General features: G+C 45.5%; 1 protein-coding gene across 3 annotated transcripts in view; it reads left to right on the plus strand.

Moving 5' to 3' along the window:
• The first annotated feature begins 2661 nt into the window (after positions 1-2661).
• LOC124044189 (DNA repair protein REV1-like) overlaps positions 2662-24019 on the plus strand; it is a 30489-nt gene continuing 9131 nt past the window's right edge. For 2 of the 3 annotated variants that reach the window (XM_046363716.1, XM_046363717.1), the window contains exons 1-5: positions 2662-2960; positions 15008-15848; positions 23120-23218; positions 23309-23561; positions 23653-23781. In XM_046363716.1, the coding sequence (XP_046219672.1) occupies positions 15770-15848; positions 23120-23218; positions 23309-23561; positions 23653-23781 (560 nt within the window). In that variant the 5' untranslated portion in view covers positions 2662-2960; positions 15008-15769. The remainder of the gene's footprint in view (positions 2961-15007; positions 15849-23119; positions 23219-23308; positions 23562-23652; positions 23782-24019) is intronic. The other variant, XM_046363718.1, reaches the window with a different exon arrangement.

Here is a 24019-nt window from a genome sequence, read left to right on the forward strand (position 1 = left end):
TGTGTATCAAGAATGGTCCACCACCCAAAGGATATCCAGCCAACTTGACACAACTGTGAGAAGCATTGGAGTCAACATCTGATGATGAACCAGATAGATTTCTACTTAGTGATCTCTCAGATATTTCCAAAATTATATTTGTCTCACTTAACGTTCCATATGTAGGTGTGTGTGTGTGTGTGTGTGTGTGTGTGTGTGTGTGTGTGTGTGTGTGTGTGTGTGTGTGTGTGTGTGTGTGTGTGTGTGTGTGTGTGTGTGTGTGTGCGTGCGTGCGTGCGTGCGTGCGTGCGTGCGTGCGTGCGTGCGTGCGTGCGTGCGTGCGTGCGTGCGTGCGTGCGTGCGTGCGTGCGTGCGTGCGTGCGTGTGTGTGTGTGTGTGTGTGTGTGTATTCCAGTTATATAGGCCTAGCTCCATTTCTTCTCAGACTGTTGCTCTTAACTCCCTAGCCAACATGGAGAGATCTCTCATTCTGCCCCCCTCTCCTACACCTCTCCCTGTCTTTGACTGACTGACTGACTCCCTAGCCAACATGGAGAGATCTCTCATTCTGCCCCCCTCTCCTACACCTCTCCCTTACTTTGACTGACTGACTGACTCCCTAGCCAACATGGAGAGATCTCTCATTCTGCCCCCCTCTCCTACACCTCTCCCTTACTTTGACTGACTGACTGACTCCCTAGCCAACATGGAGAGATCTCTCATTCTGCCCCCCTCTCCTACACCTCTCCCTTACTTTGACTGACTGACTGACTCCCTAGCCAACATGGAGAGATCTCTCATTCTGCCCCCCTCTCCTACACCTCTCCCTGTCTTTGACTGACTGACTGACTCCCTAGCCAACATGGAGAGATCTCTCATTCTGCCCCCCTCTCCTACACCTCTCCCTGTCTTTGACTGACTGACTGACTCCCTAGCCAACATGGAGAGATCTCTCATTCTGCCCCCCTCTCCTACACCTCTCCCTGTCTTTGACTGACTGACTGACTCCCTAGCCAACATGGAGAGATCTCTCATTCTGCCCCCCTCTCCTACACCTCTCCCTGTCTTTGACTGACTGACTGACTCCCTAGCCAACATGGAGAGATCTCTCATTCTGCCCCCCTCTCCTACACCTCTCCCTGTCTTTGACTGACTGACTGACTCCCTAGCCAACATGGAGAGATCTCTCATTCTGCCCCCCTCTCCTACACCTCTCCCTGTCTTTGACTGACTGACTGACTCCCTAGCCAACATGGAGAGATCTCTCATTCTGCCCCCCTCTCCTACACCTCTCCCTGTCTTTGACTGACTGACTGACTCCCTAGCCAACATGGAGAGATCTCTCATTCTGCCCCCCTCTCCTACACCTCTCCCTGTCTTTGACTGACTGACTCCCTAGCCCATTTCTTTCTGACCCCCACACCTTTCTTGCTTTCTCTGAATAGGTTGTCTGATAGCTAATTATTCTTTGTCCATCACTTATTACTGCTGCCCTTTCCACCAATAGGAAAGGAAGACTGCTACGGCAAGCCTCAGCATCCGCTGTCTGGAACCATAGCAACAGGCGGTAGCCTACATCTGTGCACGTGACAGGCACAATGAAACGAGACCAAAAGTAGAAATATAATGTATTTAAAAAATACATATACATCAGAGAATCCATCATTAGAATTAGGCTAGACGAAATATGACAATCGAACAAACTTGAAATATCAAATTTGATGTATTGACTTCATGCATCTTTAACGGGTTTTCGGGGTTAATTAGTTTATGAATGAACGAACAAACGTGCATTGCACGCGATGACGTGCATGGGATGAAATCGTCACCCATTATATTAAATCACTGCAGCCGAAATTGGAATTGAACTGGTAATTTAGATGTTAATAAATCAGCATAATATCATATAGGCCAAAGGTGTTAGAACCTGTCATAGGCCCACTAATGGCAGAAGCTAGCCCACAGAGACTTTTGAGATCACGGTTTACCCAGTAGCAGTAGCCTGTACTGGACTGAAGTATCCGAGCTCTCCGGTGTGTCGGTATTCTCTGCATGTATGCCGCCCGTCATTTGTGCGTAGGTCTGTGCGCGTGCCAGGTTTTCTGAGGACACTGGCTGGTGGCACAGCGGCTAGTCTGCATCAAAGCACGAGACAAAAGAGAACAACAAAAAAATGCTCATTTTTTGTCGCACTGTCACACTAGTCTACCCGCAATAATTTTTTCACCAGAGTCCTAATATAGGCCCACTATAGATTATACACACTGTCTGTTTTACCAGTCTAAACTCTAGTCCAGACCATTTTCTCCGTTGTGCTCTCTCAATTCAATTCAATTCAATTCAATTATCTGTCCCTCTCTCAGTGTATGTGTGCGTGCATGTATTAGGGGACCAATGGACTGGACGAAGTAACAGTAAAAACACAGTCCATTCAATGAGGACCCACCACATCCAGTTGTCCCTAATCTCTTTGGCCAAATCTCCTTTAGATTTTTAGACCCCTTCTCCGGTGTTTAAATTGAGTAATCGCCACTTTTCTCTGCTGTGGAGACCGAGGCGATAAGGGCTAAGGGAAATGAGCAATGAAATGGAACTTGTCCCTTCACAGCGCTGCGTCAAATGTAATGTTGTTGACTCGCCACTGGGTGGCACGATAACCCCAGGCAGCGGCGATGCGAGCTTTCACTGACCTGACAGGGAGGAGGGTTTAAGACGGTAAACAGTGACGGGAGAAACCGCGGAGTTGAGAGGGAGAGCGAGAGAGGGAAAAAAGCAGCCAGGCTGCTGAAAATGGAGAGTACACATAGAAGGGTGATCGAAAATAATGCAAGAACCACGAGAGGATGTCAAACTTGGAAGACCACGACAGTTACACCAAACTCCAAATAAGGAATAACTCCACTGCCTCCTAGACGGGTTAGAAGCCTGCGAGAGCGACATTTAGCTGCTTGGTTTCAGGACAAGTCAGTCAGAGAGGAAAGGTGAGTAGCAAAGTGACTACCGCTTTTACAATGGGAACTGTGCAGAGTGTGTGGACACTTTGTAGCACCCTCGTGCACACCTCTTGTTGTCGATTCAGTGTTGAGCAATTATGTAACAGGATTTCGATGGAAGCAACGTTTTCCCACTGCACACACAATTTGTGCAGAGTGTAGTGCTGCGACACATGATTAATTATGTTAGCCAGCTACATTTGGTTGTTTATCAACATGTCAAATAGGGGATACTTATAGTTGTCCTGTTTCACACATGTACCGTGTGGTCCAGCCACAGCCAGTTCTCGCCATGCAGGTCGACCACTAATAACTGTTCGTGTTCAGATCGAGGAGGGAGGAAGCAAGGAGAAGGGTTAGTTAGAAAAGGGACTGGCCATATCTGTAACCAACTCCAGCAAGGCCTGCAAGCGTGACCCCAGTAACCGACTTGCTTGAATGATTTCCAGTACAGTAGGCTAGAGTCAGTGAGGAGAGCATTGTGAGCTAGCTACACTACATCCTATCTAACAGAGCTGACCAAACAAAGGGAGAGGCTGGAGTTAGGGGAGGTTCTACTAAACTAACATATTGAATTTTTTAAAGATGGTCATACATGGATGCTTCTTTGTTATTTGATTTAGAATTTTAGAACCCATGTAGGTATAATTTTTTTAAGTAAAATTTTTTTTTTTTATAACTTTGAATTTGGCCTGTACTACTATAGCCCATAGAAACACATTGAATTTGGCCTGTACTACTATAGCCCATAGAAACACATTGAATTTGGCCTGTACTACTATTGCCCATAGAAACACATTGAATTTGGCCTGTACTACTATAGCCCATAGAAACACATTGAATTTGGCCTGTACTACTATAGCCCATAGAAACACATTGAATTTGGCCTGTACTACTATAGCCCATAGAAACACATTGAATTTGGCCTGTACTACTATAGCCCATAGAAACACATTGAAATTGGCCTGTACTACTATAGCCCATAGAAACACATTGAATTTGGCCTGTACTACTATAGCCCATAGAAACACATTGAAATTGGCCTGTACTACTATAGGCGATAGAAACACATGGATTAAAAAGGCAAAAGAGACAGTAAAAGTATAAATCATGAAGGTTTTGAAGGGTCTGTCCTGTATCTCGGAGATAAGAAAGCTCAGGAAATAACTTTTTTTGGGGGTGGGGTACATATTTATCCCCCACAAAACTACTTGTTTTAATGTTTTAAATCTGCACTGCGTTACCCTCAGAGGAGTCTCATCTTTCCATAGAGTGGTCATATTATACTGAACACAAATATAAATGCAACATTTAAAGTGTTGGTTTCATGAGCTGATATAAAAGATCCCAGAAATGTTCCATAAGCACAAAAAGCTTATTTCTCTTAATTTATTTTGCACAAATGTGTTTACATCCCTGTACATTTACATTTAAGTCATTTAGCAGACGCTCTTATCCAGAGCGACTTACAAATTGAAATGCTTACTTACAGGTGGAGGTAGACCTTACAGTGAAATGCTTACTTACAACAGGTGGAGGTAGACCTTACAGTGAAATGCTTACTTACAACAGGTGGAGGTAGACCTTACAGTGAAATGCTTACTTACAGGTGGAGGTAGACCTTACAGTGAAATGCTTACTTACAGGTGGAGGTAGACCTTACAGTGAAATGCTTACTTACAACAGGTGGAGGTAGACCTTACAGTGAAATGCTGAATACAACAGGTGGAGGTAGACCTTACAGTGAAATGCTTACTTACAGGTGGAGGTAGACCTTACAGTGAAATGCTTACTTACAACAGGTGGAGGTAGACCTTACAGTGAAATGCTTACTTACAACAGGTGGAGGTAGACCTTACAGTGAAATGCTTACTTACAACAGGTGGAGGTAGACCTTACAGTGAAATGCTTACTTACAACAGGTGGAGGTAGACCTTACAGTGAAATGCTTACTTACAACAGGTGGAGGTAGACCTTACAGTGAAATGCTGAATACAACAGGTGGAGGTAGACCTTACAGTGAAATGCTTACCTACAGGTGGAGGTAGACCTTATAGTGAAATGCTTACCTACAGGTGGAGGTAGACCTTACAGTGAAATGCTTACTTACAGGTGGAGGTAGACCTTACAGTGAAATGCTTACTTACAGGTGGAGGTAGACCTTACAGTGAAATGCTTACTTACAGGTGGAGGTAGACCTTACAGTGAAATGCTTACTTACAGGTGGAGGTAGACCTTACAGTGATGCTTACCTACAGGTGGAGGTAGACCTTACAGTGAAATGCTTACTTACAGTGAAATGCTTACTTACAGGTGGAGGTAGACCTTACAGTGAAATGCTTACTTACAACAGGTGGAGGTAGACCTTACAGTGAAATGCTTACTTACAGGTGGAGGTAGACCTTACAGTGAAATGCTTACCTACAGGTGGTGGTAGACCTTACAGTGAAATGCTTACTTACAGGTGGAGGTAGTAGACCAGGTTACAGTGAAATGCTTAGACCTACAGGTGGAGGTAGACCTTACAGTGAAATGCTTACTTACAGGTGGAGGTAGACCTTACAGTGAAATGCTTACTTACAGGTGGAGGTAGACCTTACAGTGAAATGCTTACTTACAGGTGGAGGTAGACCTTACAGTGAAATGCTTACTTACAACAGGTGGAGGTAGACCTTACAGTGAAATGCTTACTTACAGGTGGAGGTAGACCTTACAGTGAAATGCTGAATACAACAGGTGGAGGTAGACCTTACAGTGAAATGCTTACCTACAGGTGGAGGTAGACCTTACAGTGAAATGCTTACCTACAGGTGGAGGTAGACCTTACAGTGAAATGCTTGAAACCTACAGGTGGAGGTAGACCTTACAGTGAAATGCTTACTTACAGGTGGAGGTAGACCTTACAGTGAAATGCTTACCTACAGGTGGTGGTAGATGCTTACCTACAGGTGGAGGTAGACCTTACAGTGAAATGCTTACCTACAGGTGGAGGTAGACCTTACAGTGAAATGCTTACTTACAGGTGGAGGTAGACCTTACAGTGAAATGCTTACTTACAGGTGGAGGTAGACCTTACAGTGAAATGCTTACTTACAGGTGGAGGTAGACCTTACAGTGAAATGCTTACTTACAACAGGTGGAGGTAGACCTTACAGTGAAATGCTTACTTACAGGTGGAGGTAGACCTTACAGTGAAATGCTTACTTACAGGTGGAGGTAGACCTTACAGTGAAATGCTTACTTACAGGTGGAGGTAGACCTTACAGTGAAATGCTTACTTACAACAGGTGAAGGTAGACCTTACAGTGAAATGCTTACTTACAGGTGGTATTAGGTGAACAACAGGTAAGTAGAGAAATAAAAACAACAATAAAAAGACTGCGCGGTTATAACAGTAGTGAGGTTATAACAGTAGTGAGATTATAACAGTAGTGAGGTTATAACAGTAGTGAGGTTATAACAGTAGTGAGGTTATAACAGTAGTGAGGTTATAACAGTAGTGAGGTTATATACAGTAGTGAGGTTATCACAGTAGTGAGGTTATCACAGTAGTGAGGTTATCACAGTAGTGAGGTTATCACAGTAGTGAGGTTATATACAGTAGTGAGGTTATATACAGTAGTGAGGTTATAACAGTAGTGAGGTTATAACAGTAGTGAGGTTATAACAGTAGTGAGGTTATAACAGTAGTGAGGTTATATACTGTAGTGAGGTTATATACTGTAGTGAGGGTATAACAGTAGTGAGGTTATAACAGTAGTGAGGTTATAACAGTAGTGAGGCTATAACAGTAGTGAGGCTATAACAGTAGTGAGGCTATAACAGTAGTGAGGCTATAACAGTAGTGAGGTTATAACTGTAGTGAGGCTATAACTGTAGTGAGGCTATAACTGTAGTGAGGCTATAACAGTAGTGAGGCTATATACAGTAGTGAGGCTATATACAGTAGTGAGGTTATATACAGTAGTGAGGTTATATACAGTAGTGAGGTTATATACAGTAGTGAGGTTATATACAGTAGTGAGGTTATATACAGTAGTGAGGTTATAACTGTAGTGAGGTTATAAGAGTAGTGAGGTTATAACTGTAGTGAGGTTATAAGAGTAGTGAGGCTATAACTGTAGTGAGGTTATATACAGTAGTGAGGTTATATACAGTAGTGAGGTTATATACAGTAGTGAGGTTATAACTGTAGTGAGGTTATAACTGTAGTGAGGTTATAACTGTAGTGAGGTTATACAGTAGTGAGGTTATATACAGTAGTGAGGCTATAACTGTAGTGAGGTTATAAGAGTAGTGAGGTTATAACTGTAGTGAGGCTATAACTGTAGTGAGGCTATAACTGTAGTGAGGCTATAACTGTAGTGAGGTTATATACAGTAGTGAGGCTATAGCTGTAGTGAGGCTATAACTGTAGTGAGGTTATATACAGTAGTGAGGTTATATACAGTAGTGAGGTTATACAGTAGTGAGGTTATAACAGTAGTGAGGTTATATACAGTAGTGAGGCTATAACTGTAGTGAGGTTATATACAGTAGTGAGGTTATAACTGTAGTGAGGTTATAACTGTAGTGAGGTTATAACTGTAGTGAGGTTATAACTGTAGTGAGGTTATAAGAGTAGTGAGGTTATAACTGTAGTGAGGTTATATACAGTAGTGAGGTTATATACAGTAGTGAGGTTATATACAGTAGTGAGGTTATATACAGTAGTGAGGTTATAACAGTAGTGAGGTTATAACAGTAGTGAGGTTATAACTGTAGTGAGGTTATAACTGTAGTGAGGTTATATACAGTAGTGAGGCTATAACAGTAGTGAGGTTATAAGAGTAGTGAGGTTATAAGAGTAGTGAGGTTATAACTGTAGTGAGGTTATATACAGTAGTGAGGTTATATACAGTAGTGAGGTTATATACATGTTAGTGAGGTTATATACAGTAGTGAGGTTATAACTGTAGTGAGGTTATATACAGTAGTGAGGTTATAACTGTAGTGAGGTTATAACTGTAGTGAGGTTATAAGAGTAGTGAGGTTATAACAGTAGTGAGGTTATAACAGTAGTGAGGTTATAACAGTAGTGAGGTTATAAGAGTAGTGAGGTTATAACAGTAGTGAGGTTATAAGAGTAGTGAGGTTATATACAGTAGTGAGGTTATATACTGTAGTGAGGTTATATACAGTAGTGAGGTTATATACAGTAGTGAGGTTATATACAGTAGTGAGGTTATATACAGTAGTGAGGTTATAACAGTAGTGAGGTTATAACAGTAGTGAGGTTATAACAGTAGTGAGGTTATAACTGTAGTGAGGTTATATGAGGGATATTGGAAAAAGAATGTAATAAGAGAGAGGGTGATGGTTGTTTCACCATCGTCACACCTTCTGAGAGAGAAAGAGGCACTCATGACATCGGGTGAGAAAATGGGGGGAGAGCAACGTGTGTGTGTGTGTGTGTGTGTGTGTGTGTGTGTGTGTGTGTGTGTGTGAGAGAAATAAATCAATTGTTCTAGACGTGTGTGTGTGTTCGGGACAAAGAGACCAAGGAGAGTGAAATAATATGTAGTCAGCTTAAGGAACCACCAATCTCCCACATACACTGTTATATAGGGTGGGGCCTGATGTACATCTCCCTGTGTCCATCACCAATACAAGCTAAACCTCTCACTCCAAAATCATGGACTTTTAATATGGATTTCGCCCCCCTTTGCGGCTACACCAGCCTATAACAGCCTCTACTCTTCTCGGAAGGCGTTCCACTAGATGTTGGAACATTGCTGCGGGGACTTGCTTCCATTCAGCCACAAGCCGGTCACGGGTGCACCTCAGCCACACTCAAGGTACTAAACGATATCATAACCGCCATCGATAAAAGACAGTACTGTGCAGCCGTCTTCATCGACCTCGCCAAGGCTTTCGACTCTGTCAATCACCATATTCTTATCGGCAGACTCTACAGCCTCGGTTTTTCGGATGACTGCCTTGCCTGGTTCACCAATTACTTTGCAGACAGAGTTCAGTGTGTCAAATCGGAGGGCATGCTGTCCGGTCCTCTGGCAGTCTCTGTGGGGGTGCCACAGGGTTCAATTCTCGGGCCGACTCTTTTCTCTGTGTATATCAATGATGTTGCTCTTGCTGCGGGCGATTCCCTGATCCACCTCTACGCAGACGACACCATTCTATATACTTTCGGCCCGTCATTGGACACTGTGCTATCTAACCTCCAAACGAGCTTCAATGCCATACAGCACTCCTTCCGTGGCCTCCAACTGCTCTTAAATGCGAGTAAAACCAAATGCATGCTTTTCAACCGATCGCTGCCTGCACCCGCATGCCCGACTAGCATCACCACCCTGGATGGTTCCGACCTTGAATATGTGGACATCTATAAGTACCTAGGTGTCTGGCTAGACTGCAAACTCTCCTTCCAGACCCACATCAAACATCTCCAATCGAAAATCAAATCAAGAGTCGGCTTTCTATTCCGCAACAAAGCCTCCTTCACTCACGCTGCCAAGCTTACCCTAGTTAAACTGACTATCCTACCGATCCTCGACTTCGGCGATGTCATCTACAAAATGGCTTCCAACACTCTACTCAGCAAACTGGATGCAGTCTATCACAGTGCCATCCGTTTTGTCACTAAAGCACCTTATACCACCCACCACTGCGACTTGTATGCTCTAGTCGGCTGGCCCTCACTACATATTCGTCGCCAGACCCACTGGCTCCAGGTCATCTACAAGTCCATGCTAGGTAAAGCTCCGCCTTATCTCAGTTCACTGGTCACGATGGCAACACCCATCCGTAGCACGCGCTCTAGCAGGTGTATCTCACTGATCATCCCTAAAGCCAACACATCATTTGGCCGCCTTTCGTTCCAGTACTCTGCTGCCTGTGACTGGAACGAATTGCAAAATCGCTGAAGTTGGAGACTTTTATCTCCCTCACCAACTTCAAACATCAGCTATCCGAGCAGCTAACCGATCGCTGCAGCTGTACATAGTCTATAGGAAAATAGCCCACCCATTTTCACCTACCTCATTCCCATACTTTTTTATACTGTTTTTATTTATTTATTTTTCTGCTCTTTTGCACACCAATATCTCTACCTGTACATGACCTGATCATTTATCACTCCAGTGTTAATCTGCAAAACTGTATTATTCGCCTACCTCCTCATGCCTTTTGCACACATTGTATATAGACTGCCCATTTTTTTCTACTGTGTTATTGACTTGTTAATTGTTTATTCCATGTGTAACTCTGTGTTGTCTGTTCACACTGCTATGCTTTTATCTTGGCCAGGTCGCAGTTGCAAATGAGAACTTGTTCTCAACTAGCCTACCTGGTTAAATAAAGGTGAAATAAAAAAATAAAAATAAAAGCATTAGTGAGGTCGGGCACTGATGTTGGGCGATTAGGCCTGGCTCGCAAGTTGGCATTCCAATTCATCCCAAAGGTGTTCGATGGGGTTGAGGTCAGGGCTCTGTGCAGGCCAGTCAAGTTCTTCTACAGCGATCTTGAAAAAACATTTCTATATGGACCTCGCTTTGTGCATGTGGGCATTGTCATGCTGAAACAGGAAAGGACCTTCCCCAAACTGTTGCCACAAAGTTGGAAGCACAGAGTTGTCTAGAATGTCATTGTATGCTGTAGCGTTAATATTTCCCTTTACTGGAACTAAGGGGCCTAGTCCAAACCATGAAAAACAGCCCCAGACCATTATTCCTCCTCCACCAAACTTTACAGTTGCACAATGCATTGGGGGCAGGTAGCGTTCTCCTGGAATCCTCCAAACCCAGAGTCATCCGTTGGACTGCCAGATGTTGAAACATGATTCATCACTCCAGAGAACGCGTTTCCACTGCTCCAGAGTCCAATGGCGGTGAGTTTTACACCCCTCCAACCACTCTACACCACTCTGAGTGTTGCAACCAAGGACAGACTATTTTTTACATCCTTCAGCACTTCTGTGAGCTTGTGTGGCCTACCACTTTGTGGCTGAGCCGTTGTTGCTCCTAGATGTTTCCACTTCACAATAACAGCACTTACAGTTGACTGGGGCAGGTGTAGCAGGGAAGAAATTTGACAAACTGATTTGTTGGAAAGGTGACATCAAAAGTCACTGAACTCTTCAGTAAGGCCATTCTACTGCCAATCTTTGTCTATCAAATCAAATTTCAAATCAAATGTATTTATATAGCCCTTCGTACATCAGCTGATATCTCAAAGTGCTGTACAGAAACCCAGCCTAAAACCCCAAACAGCAAGCAATGCAGGTGTAGAAGCACGGTGGCTAGGAAAAACTCCCTAGAAAGGCCAAAACCTAGGAAGAAACCTAGAGAGGAACCAGGCTATGTGGGGTGGCCAGTCCTCTTCTGGCTGTGCCGGGTGGAGATTATAACAGAACATGGCCAAGATGTTCAAATGTTCATAAATGACCAGCATGGTCGAATAATAGTAAGGCAGAACAGTTGAAACTGGAGCAGCAGCATGGCCAGGTGGACTGGGGACAGCAAGGAGTCTTCATGTCAAGTAGTCCTGGGGCACGGTCTTAGGGCTCAGGTCCTCCGAGAGAGAGAGAGAGAAAGAAAGAGAGAATTAGAGAGAGCATATGTGTGGTGGCCCGTCCTCTTCTGGCTGTGCCGGGTGGAGATTATAACAGAACATGGCCAAGATGTTCAAATGTTCATAAATGACCAGCATGGTCGAATAATAGTAAGGCAGGTCAGTTGAAACTGGAGCAGCAGCATGGCCAGGTGGACTGGGGACAGCAAGGAGTCTTCATGTCAGGTAGTCTTGGGGCATGGTCCTAGGGCTCAGGTCCTCCGAGAGAGAGAAAGAAAGGAGAGAATTAGAGAACGCACACTTAGATTCACACAGGACACCGAATAGGACAGGAGAAGTACTCCAGATATAACAAACTGACCCTAGCCCCCCGACATAAGCTACTGCAGAATAAATACTGGAGGCTGAGACAGATTGCATGGCTGTGCACTCTAATTTATACACCTGTCAGCAATGGGTGTGGTTGAAATAACCAAATACACTAATTTGAAGGGGTGTCCACATACTTTTGTATATATAGTTTACATAGGGCAGCAGCCTCTAAGGTGCAGGGTTGAGTCACCGGGTGGTAGCCAGCTAGTGACAGTGACTAAGTTCAGGGCAGGGAGCTGTGTGGAGGCCGGCTATTTAACAATCTGATGGCCTTGAGATAGAACCTGCTTTTAAGTCTCTCTGTCCCAGCTTTGATGCACCTGTCCTGTACTGACCTCGCCTTCTGGATGATAGCAGGGTGAACAGGCCGCGGCTCGGTTGGCTGAGGTCCTTTGATCTTTTTGGCATTCCTCTAACATCGGGTGCTGTAGATGTCCTGGAGGGCAGGCTGTGTCCCCCAGGTGGTGATACAGCCCGACAGGATGCTCTCAATGGTGCATCTGTAAAAGTTTGTGAGGGTCTTAAGGGACAAGCCAAATTTCTTCAGCCTCCTGAGGTTGAAGAAGTGCTGTTGCACCTTCTTCACCTCACTGTCTGTGTGGGTGGACCATTTCAGATCATCAGTGATATGTACACAGAGGAACTTGAAGCTTTTCACCTTCTCCACTGCGGTCCCATCGATCTGGAATGTGGATGAGGACATGCTCTCTCTTGTCTCCAAAGTCCGCAATCAGCTTATTTTGTTTTGTTGACGTTGAGGGAGAGGTTATTTTCCTGGCACCACTCTGCCAGGCCCTCACCTCCCTTTAGACTGTCTCATCATTGTTGGTAATCAGAACCACTGTTGTGTCGTCTGCAAACTTGATGATTGAGTTAGAGGCGTGCGTGGCCACGCATTCATAGGTGAACAGGGAGTACAGGAGGGGGCTGAGAACGCACCCTTGTGGGGCCCCAGTGTTGAGGATCAGCGTAGTGGAGGTGTTGTTTCCTACCTTCACCGCCTGGGGGTGGCCCATCAGGATGTCCAGGACCCAGTTGCACAGGTGGGATTCAGACCCTGGGCCTCCAACTTAACCTCTAGCGTCGAGCAATCCCGTATACGTAATCATAGCCTCAAGCTCATTACCATAACGCAACGTTTCCTATTCATGAAAATTGCAAATTAAATGAAATAAATATATTCAAACACAAGCTTAGCCTTTTGTTAACAACACTGTCATCAAAATATGCTTTTCAACCAAAGCTACACAAGCATTTGTGTAAGAGTATTGATAGCCTAGCATAGCATTAAGCCTAGCATTCAGCAGGCAACATTTTCACAAAAACAAGAAAAGCATTCAAATAAAATAATTTACCTTTGAAGAACTTCGGATGTTTTCAATGACGAGACTGTTAGTTAGATAGCAAATGTTCATTTTTTCCAAAAAGATTATTTGTGTAGATGAAATAGCTCCGTTTTGTTCATCACGTTTGGCTAAGAAAAACACCGGAAAATGCAGTCACTTACAACGCCAAACTTTTTTCCAAATTAGCTCCATAATATCGACAGAAACATGGCAAACGTTGTTTAGAATCAAAAAAGCTGTCCTTGACATGGTCTTGATATGTTCTTCAAAAGAGAGATCAGGGTCCAGAGGAATGCCGAGGTCCTTCACAGTTTTATTTGAGACGACTGTACAACCATTAAGATTAATTGTCAGATTCAACAGAGTATCTCTTGTTTCTTGGGACCGAGAACAAGCATCTCTGTTTTGTCCAAGTATAAAAGTAGAGAGTTTGCAGCCATCCACTTCCTTATGTCTGAAACACAGGCTTCTAGCGAGGGAAATTTTGGGGCATCACCATGTTTCATTGAAATGTACAGCTGTGTGTCATCCGCATAGCAGTGAAAGTTAACATTATGTTTTTGAATGACATCCCCAAGATGTAAAATATATAGTGAAAACAATAGTGTTCCTAAAACGGAACCTTGGGGAACACCAAAATGTACATTTGATTTGTCAAAGGACAAACCATTCACAGAGACAAACTGATATCTTTCCGACAGATAAGAGCTAAACCAGGCCAGAACTTGTCAGTGTAGACCAATTTGGGTTTCCAATCTGTGGTGATCGATGGTATCAAAACCAACACCAAGGTCTAGGAACACGAGGACAGATGCAGAGCCTCGGTCTGACGCCATTAAAAGGTCATTTACCACCTTCACAAGAGCAGTCTCAGTGCTATGATGGGTTCTAACACCAGACTGAAGCATTTCATATACATTGTTTGTCTTCAGGAAGGCAGAGAGTTGCTGCGCAACAGCTTTTTCGACCATTTTTGAGAGGAATGGAAGATTCGATATAGGCCGATAGTTTTTTATATTTTCTGGGTCAAGATTTGGCTTTTTCAAGAGAGGCTTTATTACTGCCACTTTTAGTGAGTTTGGTACACATCCGGTGGATAGAGAGCCGTTTATTATGTTCAACATAGGAGGGCCAAGCACAGGAAGCAGCTCTTTCAGTAGTTTAGTTGGAATAGGGTCCAGCTTGGTTCAGAGAATTAAGTTCTCCCCCGTGGCACGAACACGTGGATCTTTTATGTTGTGGGGCTGTTTTTCTTCCAAGGGCCCTGGACAACTTGTTAGGATACATGGTATCATGGACTCTATCAAGTACCAACAGATATTAAATCTAAACCTGACTGCCTCTGCTGGGAAGATTAAACTGGGCTGTGGTTGGATCTTCCAGCAGGACAATGATCCAAAGCACACCTCAAAATCAAAACAAAAATGGTTCACTGACCACCGAATCAAGGTTTTTCCATGGTCATCCCAGGACCCTGAACCCCATAGAAAACCTGTGGGATGAGCTGAAGAGGACAGTCCACAAGCGTGGACCTCGGAATCTGAAGGATCTAGAGATGAGTTCTACAACCTCATTATACATTATAGGAGAAGACTCAGAGCTGTTATCTTGGTAAAGGGAGGTTGCACAAAGTATTGAATGAATATTAAGTGGGGGCACTGCATGTTTGTGTATTGTCCTGGCATAATAACATACTAAAGCCAATCCATGTTGTGATTCTTCATTCTCACTTCTCTCTCTGTCCGATAGGAATGGATCATTACTGTTCACTTATGAAAAGACTCGGAGCGTCAAAATGAACGGGGTCCAAGAGTTGGGTGGTGAGGACCCCTGTCCTGTCAAAACTCCCAGAAGGGTGAAGCACCCCACTCTGACCAACGGTCACACCCATTCTGTGAATGGTGCCATAAATCCTCTGGACCTCTCCCCAAACCCCACACGACACACACCCACTCCAGACAGGGGGGTTACCCCATACTCTCCAATCCATACCCTCACAGCCTGACAGCCCCTTATCCAAACCTCCTATCCAACATGACACCCCCAGACCTCCCCCTGTCTCTCACCACAGACACCACGCACAACCGGCCAATGAACAGAGACCCAAGCCCCCTCCACCCACCTATCAGGAGGCGATGGCTGCCTCGGCATCCCGCCCCCTGGATCTCCCGTCTCAATCAGATTTCCCTCCTGAGAAACCACTCCCCCTTGCTAACCCAAACCCCTCCCCTTTCCCTGTCTGTCTGAATGGCAGCCACTACAATGTTTTTCCTTCTAACCCCACCCGCCTAGAAACCAACAGCCTATCAGCCAACACCTTTCCTTCTAACCCCACCCCCCCTGGAAACCAACAGCCTATCAGCCAACCCCATTCTCTCAAACTACGCTCCTCCGCACCACGACCAACAATTAGCAAAGGTGAAGACCAGGGGGATCATCTCAGAGTTTTACTCCCACTCTCGTCTACACCACATCTCCACGTGGAGAAGTGAGTTCTCTGAGTATGTCAACATGTTGCAGAGCAGGATGAGGGCCACAGGGGGTGCCACCTTCCCCGGGAGAGACAGGCTCAGACGCCAGAGGAGAGAGGGTAAGGAGCTGTAGGGTGGGTGTTTGGAAGGGATGGATTGGATGGTCTCTGTCCGATGGTATGTGAATTCTGATAACTCAGTCCAGTCATGTCTGTGTCTGTCTCTCTCTCGATCACACTCCTCTCTTATCTCACTCACACACACACACACACTCCTCTCGCTCTCCTCTCTTAAATGTCATAGGGAAATTTCTGCATGTTGCTAATAATGTCATCAGGGTTTGTTTGAGTGTGATGCATTTTGCAGACCATGAATAGCTGTGTACAGGGCCTTCAGAAATGATTCATACCCCTTGATTTATTCCAGATTTAGTTGTTACAGCCTGAATTCAAAATGGATGAAATACAATAAAATTCTCACAGACAATATCCCATAATGACAGTGAAAACATGTTTTTAGAAAATTTTGCAAATGTATTGAAAATGAAATACTGAAATATCAAATTTACATACGTATTCACACCCATGAGTCAATACTTTGTAGAAGCACCTTTGGCAGCGATTACAGCTTTGAGTCATCTTGGGTATGTCTGTGTCAGCTTTGAGTCATCTTGGGTATGTCTATCAGCTTTGAGTCATCTTGGGTAAATCTGTATCGGCTTTCAGTCATCTTGGGTAAGTCTGTGTCAGCTTTGAGTCATCTTGGGTATGTCTGTATCAGCTTTGAGTCATCTTGGGTGTGTCTGTATTAGAGGTCGACCGATTATGATTTTTCAATACCGATACCGATTATTGGAGGACCAAAAAAAAAGTTTTGAGCCTTTGGTAGGCAAAAGACTGAGTGTCGCGAGAAAATACAAGGTTACGAGAGCGCGCTTTTTGAAGACACGTCCCTTTGTTCCAGATCGCCTGCGAAGAAGTACGTTCGTCTGAGAGATTAGATAATTGTTTTGTACGTTTAGAACATCCTAAAGCTTGATTCTGCACTTAGTTTGACCAGTTTAGTCGACATATAATATGTAATTTTGACGTTTTGATGCGCAACTGTTCGTGACCAGAAGTAATTTTGGAAGCATTTCAGCTGGAACTCTTAGCATATGCTAATACAAAGACACACGACTTGAAACCAAATGCTGTATTGGGTAAGTATGACTACTTCCACTACATTATGATCGAAGACCATCAAAGGTAAGGGAATATTTATTTTGTAATTTTGTGTTTCTGTTGACTCCAACATAGAGGAGAAATATTTCTTATGCCTGAGCGCCGTCTCAGATTATTGAAAAATGAACGATTTCTGTAACGTAAAAAAAAATGTGACAAAGCGATTGCATGAAGAAGCAGTGTATCTTTCTAACTATATGTAGAACATTTATATTTAGTCAAAGTTTATGATGTGTATTGCTGTTATCTGGCGGAGTTATTGATAATTTCTCCACACATTTTTTTAGCATTTTTTGAACATGGCGTCAATGTAAACCGAGATTTATGGATATAAATTGCATATTATTGAAAAAAACATACATGTACTGTGTCACATGTCCTATTACTGTCATCTGATGAAGATTTTCAAAAGGTTAGTGAATTATTTTTCTTTTAATCCTGCGTTTGTGATTGCATCTTTTGTTCGACAAAATGGCTGCATATCGTCTGTGTCTTTGTGGTGGTTTGACATACATATGTGCTATGTTTTCGCCGTAAAACATTTTAGAAATCTGACTCGCTGGGTAGATGAACAAGGTGTTTATCTTTCATTTGAGCTATTGGACTTGTTAATGTGTGGAGGTTAAATATTTCTAAGAATATTTTTGCATTCCATGCGCCACCGTTCCAGCTGAACGGGGGAGGTGGCGTTCCCCTAGGGGAACATATGAAAGCTGGTGGTTCCTTTTAACAGGAGTCTTCAATATTCCCAGGTAAGAAGTTGTAGGTTGTAGTTATTATAGGAATATTTCTCTCTATACCATTTGTATTTCATTAACCTTTGACTATTGGATGTTCTTATAGGCACTATAGTATTGCCAGTGTAACTGTATAGCTTCCGTCCCTCTCCTCGCTCCTCCCTGGGCTCGAAGCAGGAACACAACGACAACAGCCACCCTCGAAGCAGCGTTACCCATGTCTGCATGGGGAACTACTACTCCAAGTCTGAGTGAGTGACGTTTGAACGCTATTAGCGCGCACCCCGCTAACTAGCTAGCCATTTCACATCAGTTACATCAGCCTAATCAGCCTGAGTTGATAGGCTTGAAGTCATAAACAGCTGCTGGCAAACTCACTAAAGTGTTGTTTTTGAATGCCTACCATCTAATATATAATATAATAATAATGCCATTTAGCAGACGCTTTTATCCAAAGCGACTTACAGTCATGTGTGCGTATGGGTGCTGAACCCACTACCCCTACCATCTCTACCAACAGTCAGACTGCTCTATCAAATCATAGACTTAGTTATAACATGATAACACACAGAAATAAGATCCTTCGGTCATTAATATGGTCGAATCCGGAAAGTATCATCTTGAAAACAGGATGTTTATTCTTTCAGTGAAATACGAAACCTTTTTCGTATTTTATCTAAGAGGTGGCATCCATATGTCTAAATATTCCTGTTACATTGCACAACCTTCAATGTTATGACATAATTATGTAAAATTCTGGCAAATTAGGCGGCCCAAACTGTTGCATATACACTGACTCTGCGTGCAATGAACACAAGAGAAGTGACACAATTTTACCTGGTTAATATTGCCTGCTAACCTGGATTTCTTTTAGCTAAATATGCAGGTTTATACTATATATACTTCTGTGTATTGATTTTAAGAAAGGCATTGATGTTTATGGTTAGATACACATTGGAGCAACGATACGCACCGCATCCATTATATGCAACGCAGGACAAGCTAGATAAACTAGTAATATCATCAACTATGTGGAGTTAACTAGTGATTATGATTGATTTGTTTTTTATAAGATAAGTTTAATGCTAGCTAGCAACTTACCTTGGTTCTTACTGCATTCGCGTAACAGGCAGGCTCCGCGTGGAGTGCAATGCAAGGCAGGTGGTTAGAGCGTTGGGCTAGTTAACTGTAAGGTTGCAAGATTGAATCCCGGAGCTGACAAGATACAAATCTGTCGGTCTGCCCCTGAACAAGGCAGTTAACCCACTGTTCCCCTGAACAAGGCAGTTAACCCACTGTTCCCCTGAACAAGGCAGTTAACCCACTGTTCCCCTGAACAAGGCAGTTAACCCACTGTTCCCCTGAACAAGGCAGTTAACCCACTGTTCCCCTGAACAAGGCAGTTAACCCACTGTTCCCCTGAACAAGGCAGTTCACCCACTGTTCCCCTGAACAAGGCAGTTCACCCACTGTTCCCCTGAACAAGGCAGTTCACCCACTGTTCCCCTGAACAAGGCAGTTCACCCACTGTTCCCCTGAACAAGGCAGTTCACCCACTGTTACCCTGAACAAGGCAGTTCACCCACTGTTACCCTGAACAAGGCAGTTCACCCACTGTTCCCCTGAACAAGGCAGTTCACCCACTGTTCCCCTGAACAAGGCAGTTCACCCACTGTTCCCCTGAACAAGGCAGTTCACCCACTGTTCCCCTGAACAAGGCAGTTCACCCACTGTTCCCCTGAACAAGGCAGTTCACCCACTGTTCCTAGGCCGTCATTGAAAATAAGAATGTGTTCTTAAATTACTTGCCTAGTTAAATAAAGGGGGGGTGGTGGGGGGCCAAATCGGTGTCCAAAAATACCGATTTCCGATTTTTAAGAGAACTTGAAATCGGCCCTAATTAATCGGCCATTCCGATGAATCGGTCGTCCTCTAGTGTGAATACTTATGTAAATGAGATATTTCTGTATTTCATTTTCAAACAATTCTAAAAACATGTTTTCACTTGGTCATTATGGGTTATTGTGTGTAGGGTGAGGGGGGGGGAACAATTTTATCAATTTTGAATTCAAGATGTAACACAACAAAATGTGGAGTAAGTCAAGGGGTATTAACACTTTCTGTCTCCTGGTCGGTCTTTCTGTCTGTCTCCTGGTCGGTCTGTGTCTCCTGGTTCTGGCTGTTTGTCTGTCGGTCTGTCTGTCTCCTGGTCGGTCTGTCTGTCTCCTGGTCAGTCTGTCTGTCTCCTGGTCGGTCTGTCTGTCTGTCTGTCTCTGGTCTGTCTGTCTGTCTCCGGTCGGTCAGTCTGTCTGTCTCCTGGTCGGTCTGTCTGTCTTTCTGTCTGTCTCCTGGTCGGTCTGTCTGTCTGTCTCCTGGTCGGTCGTCTTTCTGTCTGTCTCCTGGTCGGTCTGTCTGTCTCCTGGTCGGTCTGTCTCCTGGTCGGTCTGTCTGTCTCCTGGTCGGTCTGTCTGTCTGTCTCCTGGTCGGTCTGTCTGTCTCCTGGTCGGTCTGTCTGTCTCCTGGTCGGTCTGTCTGTCGGTCTGTCTGTCTCCTGGTCGGTCTGTCTGTCTCCTGGTGGTCGGTCTGTCTGTCTCCTGGTCGGTCGGTCTGTCTGTCTGTCTGTCTCCTGGTCGGTCGGTCTGTCTGTCTCCTGGTCTCCTGGTCGGTCTGTCTGTCTCCTGGTCGGGTCTGTCTGTCTCCTGGTCTGTCTGTCGGTCGGTCTCCTGGTCTGTCGGTCTGTCTGTCTCCTGGTCGGTCGGTCTGTCTGTCTCCTGGTCGGTCTGTCTCCTGGTCTGTCTCCTGGTCGGTCTCCTGGTCTGTCTCCTGGTCTGTCACCCACTGTTCCCCTGAACAAGGCAGTTCACCCACTGTTCCCCTGAACAAGGCAGTTCACCCACTGTTCCCCTGAACAAGGCAGTTCACCCACTGTTCCCCTGAACAAGGCAGTTCACCCACTGTTCCCCTGAACAAGGCAGTTCACCCACTGTTCCCCTGAACAAGGCAGTTCACCCACTGTTCCCCTGAACAAGGCAGTTCACCCACTGTTCCTCTGAACAAGGCAGTTCACCCACTGTTCCCCTGAACAAGGCAGTTCACCCACTGTTCCCCTGAACAAGGCAGTTCACCCACTGTTCCCTGAACAAGGCAGTTCACCCACTGTTCCCCTGAACAAGGCAGTTCACCCACTGTTCCTAGGCCGTCATTGAAAATAAGAATGTGTTCTTAAATTACTTGCCTAGTTAAATAAAGGGGGGGTGGTGGGGGGCCAAATCGGTGTCCAAAAATACCGATTTCCGATTTTTAAGAGAACTTGAAATCGGCCCTAATTAATCGGCCATTCCGATGAATCGGTCGTCCTCTAGTGTGAATACTTATGTAAATGAGATATTTCTGTATTTCATTTTCAAACAATTCTAAAAACATGTTTTCACTTGGTCATTATGGGTTATTGTGTGTAGGGTGAGGGGGGGGGACAATTTAATCAATTTTGAATTCAAGATGTAACACAACAAAATGTGGAGTAAGTCAAGGGGTATTAACACTTTCTGTCTCCTGGTCGGTCTGTCTGTCTGTCTCCTGGTCGGTCTGTCTGTCTCCTGGTCAGTCTGTCTGTCTGTCTGTCTGTCTGTCTCCTGGTCGGTCGGTCTGTCTGTCTGTCTCCTGGTCGGTCTGTCTGTCTGTCTCCTGGTCGGTCTGTCTGTCTGTCTCCTGGTCGGTCTGTCTGTCTGTCTCCTGGTCGGTCTGTCTGTCTGTCTCCTGGTCGGTCTGTCTGTCTGTCTCCTGGTCGGTCTGTCTGTCGGTCTCCTGGTCGGTCTGTCTGTCGGTCTGTCTGTTGGTCTCCTGGTCTTTCTCCTGGTCTGTCGGTCGGTCTCCTGGTCTGTCTGTCGGTCGGTCTGTCTGTCTCCTGGTCGGTCGGTCTGTCTGTCTGTCTGTCTGTCTCCTGGTCGGTCGGTCTGTCTGTCTCCTGGTCGGTCGGTCTGGTCTCCTGGTCTCGGTCTGTCTGTCTCCTGGTGGTCTCTGGTCTGTCGGTCTGTCTGTCTCCTGGTCTGTCGGTCTGTCTGTCTCCTGGTCGGTCTGTCGGTCTGTCTCCTGGTCTGGTCGGTCTCTGTCTGTCTCCTGGTCTGGTCGGTCTGTCTGTCTGTCTCCTGGTCGGTCTGTCTGTCGGTGTTCCCCTGGTCAGGTCTGTCTGTCAAGGCAGTTCACCCACTGTCTGTCGGTCTCCTGGTCGGTCTGTCTGAACAAGGTCTGTCTGTCTCCTGGTCGGTCTGTCGGTCGGTCTGTCACTGTTCCTGGTCTGTCTGTCTGTCTGTCTCCTGGTCTGTCTGTCTGTCTGTCGGTCTCCTGGTCTGTCTCCTGGTCTGTAAGAATGTGTTCTTGTCTCCTGGTCTGTCTGTTGGTCTCCTGGTCTTTCTCCTGGTCTGTCGGTCGGTCGTCCCTGGTCTGTCTGTCGTATTTCATTTTCCTGGTCTGTCTTGGTCTGTTCTGTCTCCTGGTCTGTCTGTTGGTCAAGATGTCTGGTCTTTTTCTCCTGGTCTGTCTGTCTGTCTCCTGGTCGGTCTGTCTGTCTCCTGGTCAGTCTGTCTGTCTGTCTGTCTGTCTGTCTCCTGGTCGGTCTGTCTGTCTGTCTCCTGGTCGGTCGGTCTGTCTGTCTGTCTCCTGGTCGGTCTGTCTGTCTGTCTGTCTCCTGGTCGGTCTGTCTGGTCTCTGTCTGTCTGTCTCCTGGTCGGTCTGTCTGTCTGTCTCCTGGTCGGTCTGTCTGTTGGTCTCTGGTCTGTCTGTCTGTCTCCTGGTCTGTCGGTCGGTCTCCTGGTCTGTCTGTCTCCTGGTCGGTCGGTCCTCCTGGTCTGTCGGTCGGTCTGTCTGTCTCCTGGTCTGTCTGTCTGTCTGTCTGTCTCCTGGTCGGTCTGTCTGTCTGTCTCCTGGTCGGTCTGTCTGTCTGTCTGTCTCTGGTCTGTCTGTCCTGGTCGGTCTGTCTGTCTCTCCTGGTCGGTCTGTCTGTCTCCTGGTCGGTCTGTCTGTCTGTCTGTCTCCTGGTCTGGTCGGTCTGTCTGTCTGTCTGTCTCCTGGTCGGTCTGTCTGTCGGTCTGTCTGTCTCCTGGTCTGTCGGTCGGTCTGTCTGTCTCCTGGTCTGTCTGTCTGTCTGTCTCCTGGTCTGTCTGTCTCCTGGTCTGGTCTGTCTGTCTGGTCTGTCTGTCTGTCTGTCTGTCTGTCTGTCTGTCTCTGGTCTGTCTGTTGGTCTGTCTCCTGGTCTGTCTGTCTCCTGGTCTGTCTGTGTCTCCTGGTCTGTCTGTCTGTCTCCTGGTCTGTCTGTCTGTCTGTCTCCTGGTCTGTCTCCTGGTCTGTCGGTCTGTCTCCTGGTCTGTCGGTCTGTCTCCTGGTCTTTCTCCTTGTCTGTCGGTCTGTCTCCTGATCTGTCTGTCTGCTGACCAGGTTTGTCCACTGCTCCTGGCCCTCAGTCCTGTATCCTGCATGTGGACATGGACAGTTTCTTTGTCTCCGTGGGGATCAGACACAGACCAGACCTCAAAGGTATACACGCACACACTCAAGTATCTCTATCATATTTTCTATTCTAGTCCCAAGCGCCCACTAACCGCACCCCCCCCGCTCCTCCCCCAGGGAAATCTGTAGCGGTGACCAGTAACCATGGTTCAGGCAGAGTAGCCCAGAGGCCTGGTGTTGACCGCCAGCTGGAGCTGCAGTGCTACCATAAAAAATACTCCTATCCAGCTGTGTCAGAGAGGAAGGAAGGGGACCTGGAGGAAATTACATCATCAGAGACAGAGAGTCACATCTCTCATGGCAACAGTGTTGACCAGGATACTGCTGCCCTCTCTATGGCTGAGATCACCTCCTGTAGCTATGAGGCCAGGTACAACACATATACGTACACACACACACGCACACACACACACGTACACTCTACCCTATAGTAATATGTGGTCTCTCTTTCTGTCTGTCAGGCAGGCAGGGGTGAGGAATGGTATGTTTTTTGGCCAGGCCAAACAACTGTGTCCCTCCCTGCAGTCTGTCCCTTATGACTTCCAGGCCTACAAGAAGGTAGCCCTGGCCATGTATGAGACCCTCGCCAGGTACGGATGGAGAGATGGATGAACAGATACTCACACTCTCTCTCTATACCTGTCATCTATGACTATTAGTTACTTGATAGGATTGTAGCACAATCTCATCTATTAAAGAACAAATTGATTTACCTTTTCTCTTTATCTTCTCTCTTCCTCTGCCTCTTTCTCTCTCTCTCTGTGTTTCTCTCTCTCTCTCTGTGTGTGTTTCTCTCTCTCTCTCTCTCTGTGTTTCTCTCTCTCTCTC

Source organism: Oncorhynchus gorbuscha, linkage group LG09 (genome assembly GCF_021184085.1).
Source record: "Oncorhynchus gorbuscha isolate QuinsamMale2020 ecotype Even-year linkage group LG09, OgorEven_v1.0, whole genome shotgun sequence".
NCBI classification, from domain to species: domain Eukaryota; kingdom Metazoa; phylum Chordata; class Actinopteri; order Salmoniformes; family Salmonidae; genus Oncorhynchus; species Oncorhynchus gorbuscha.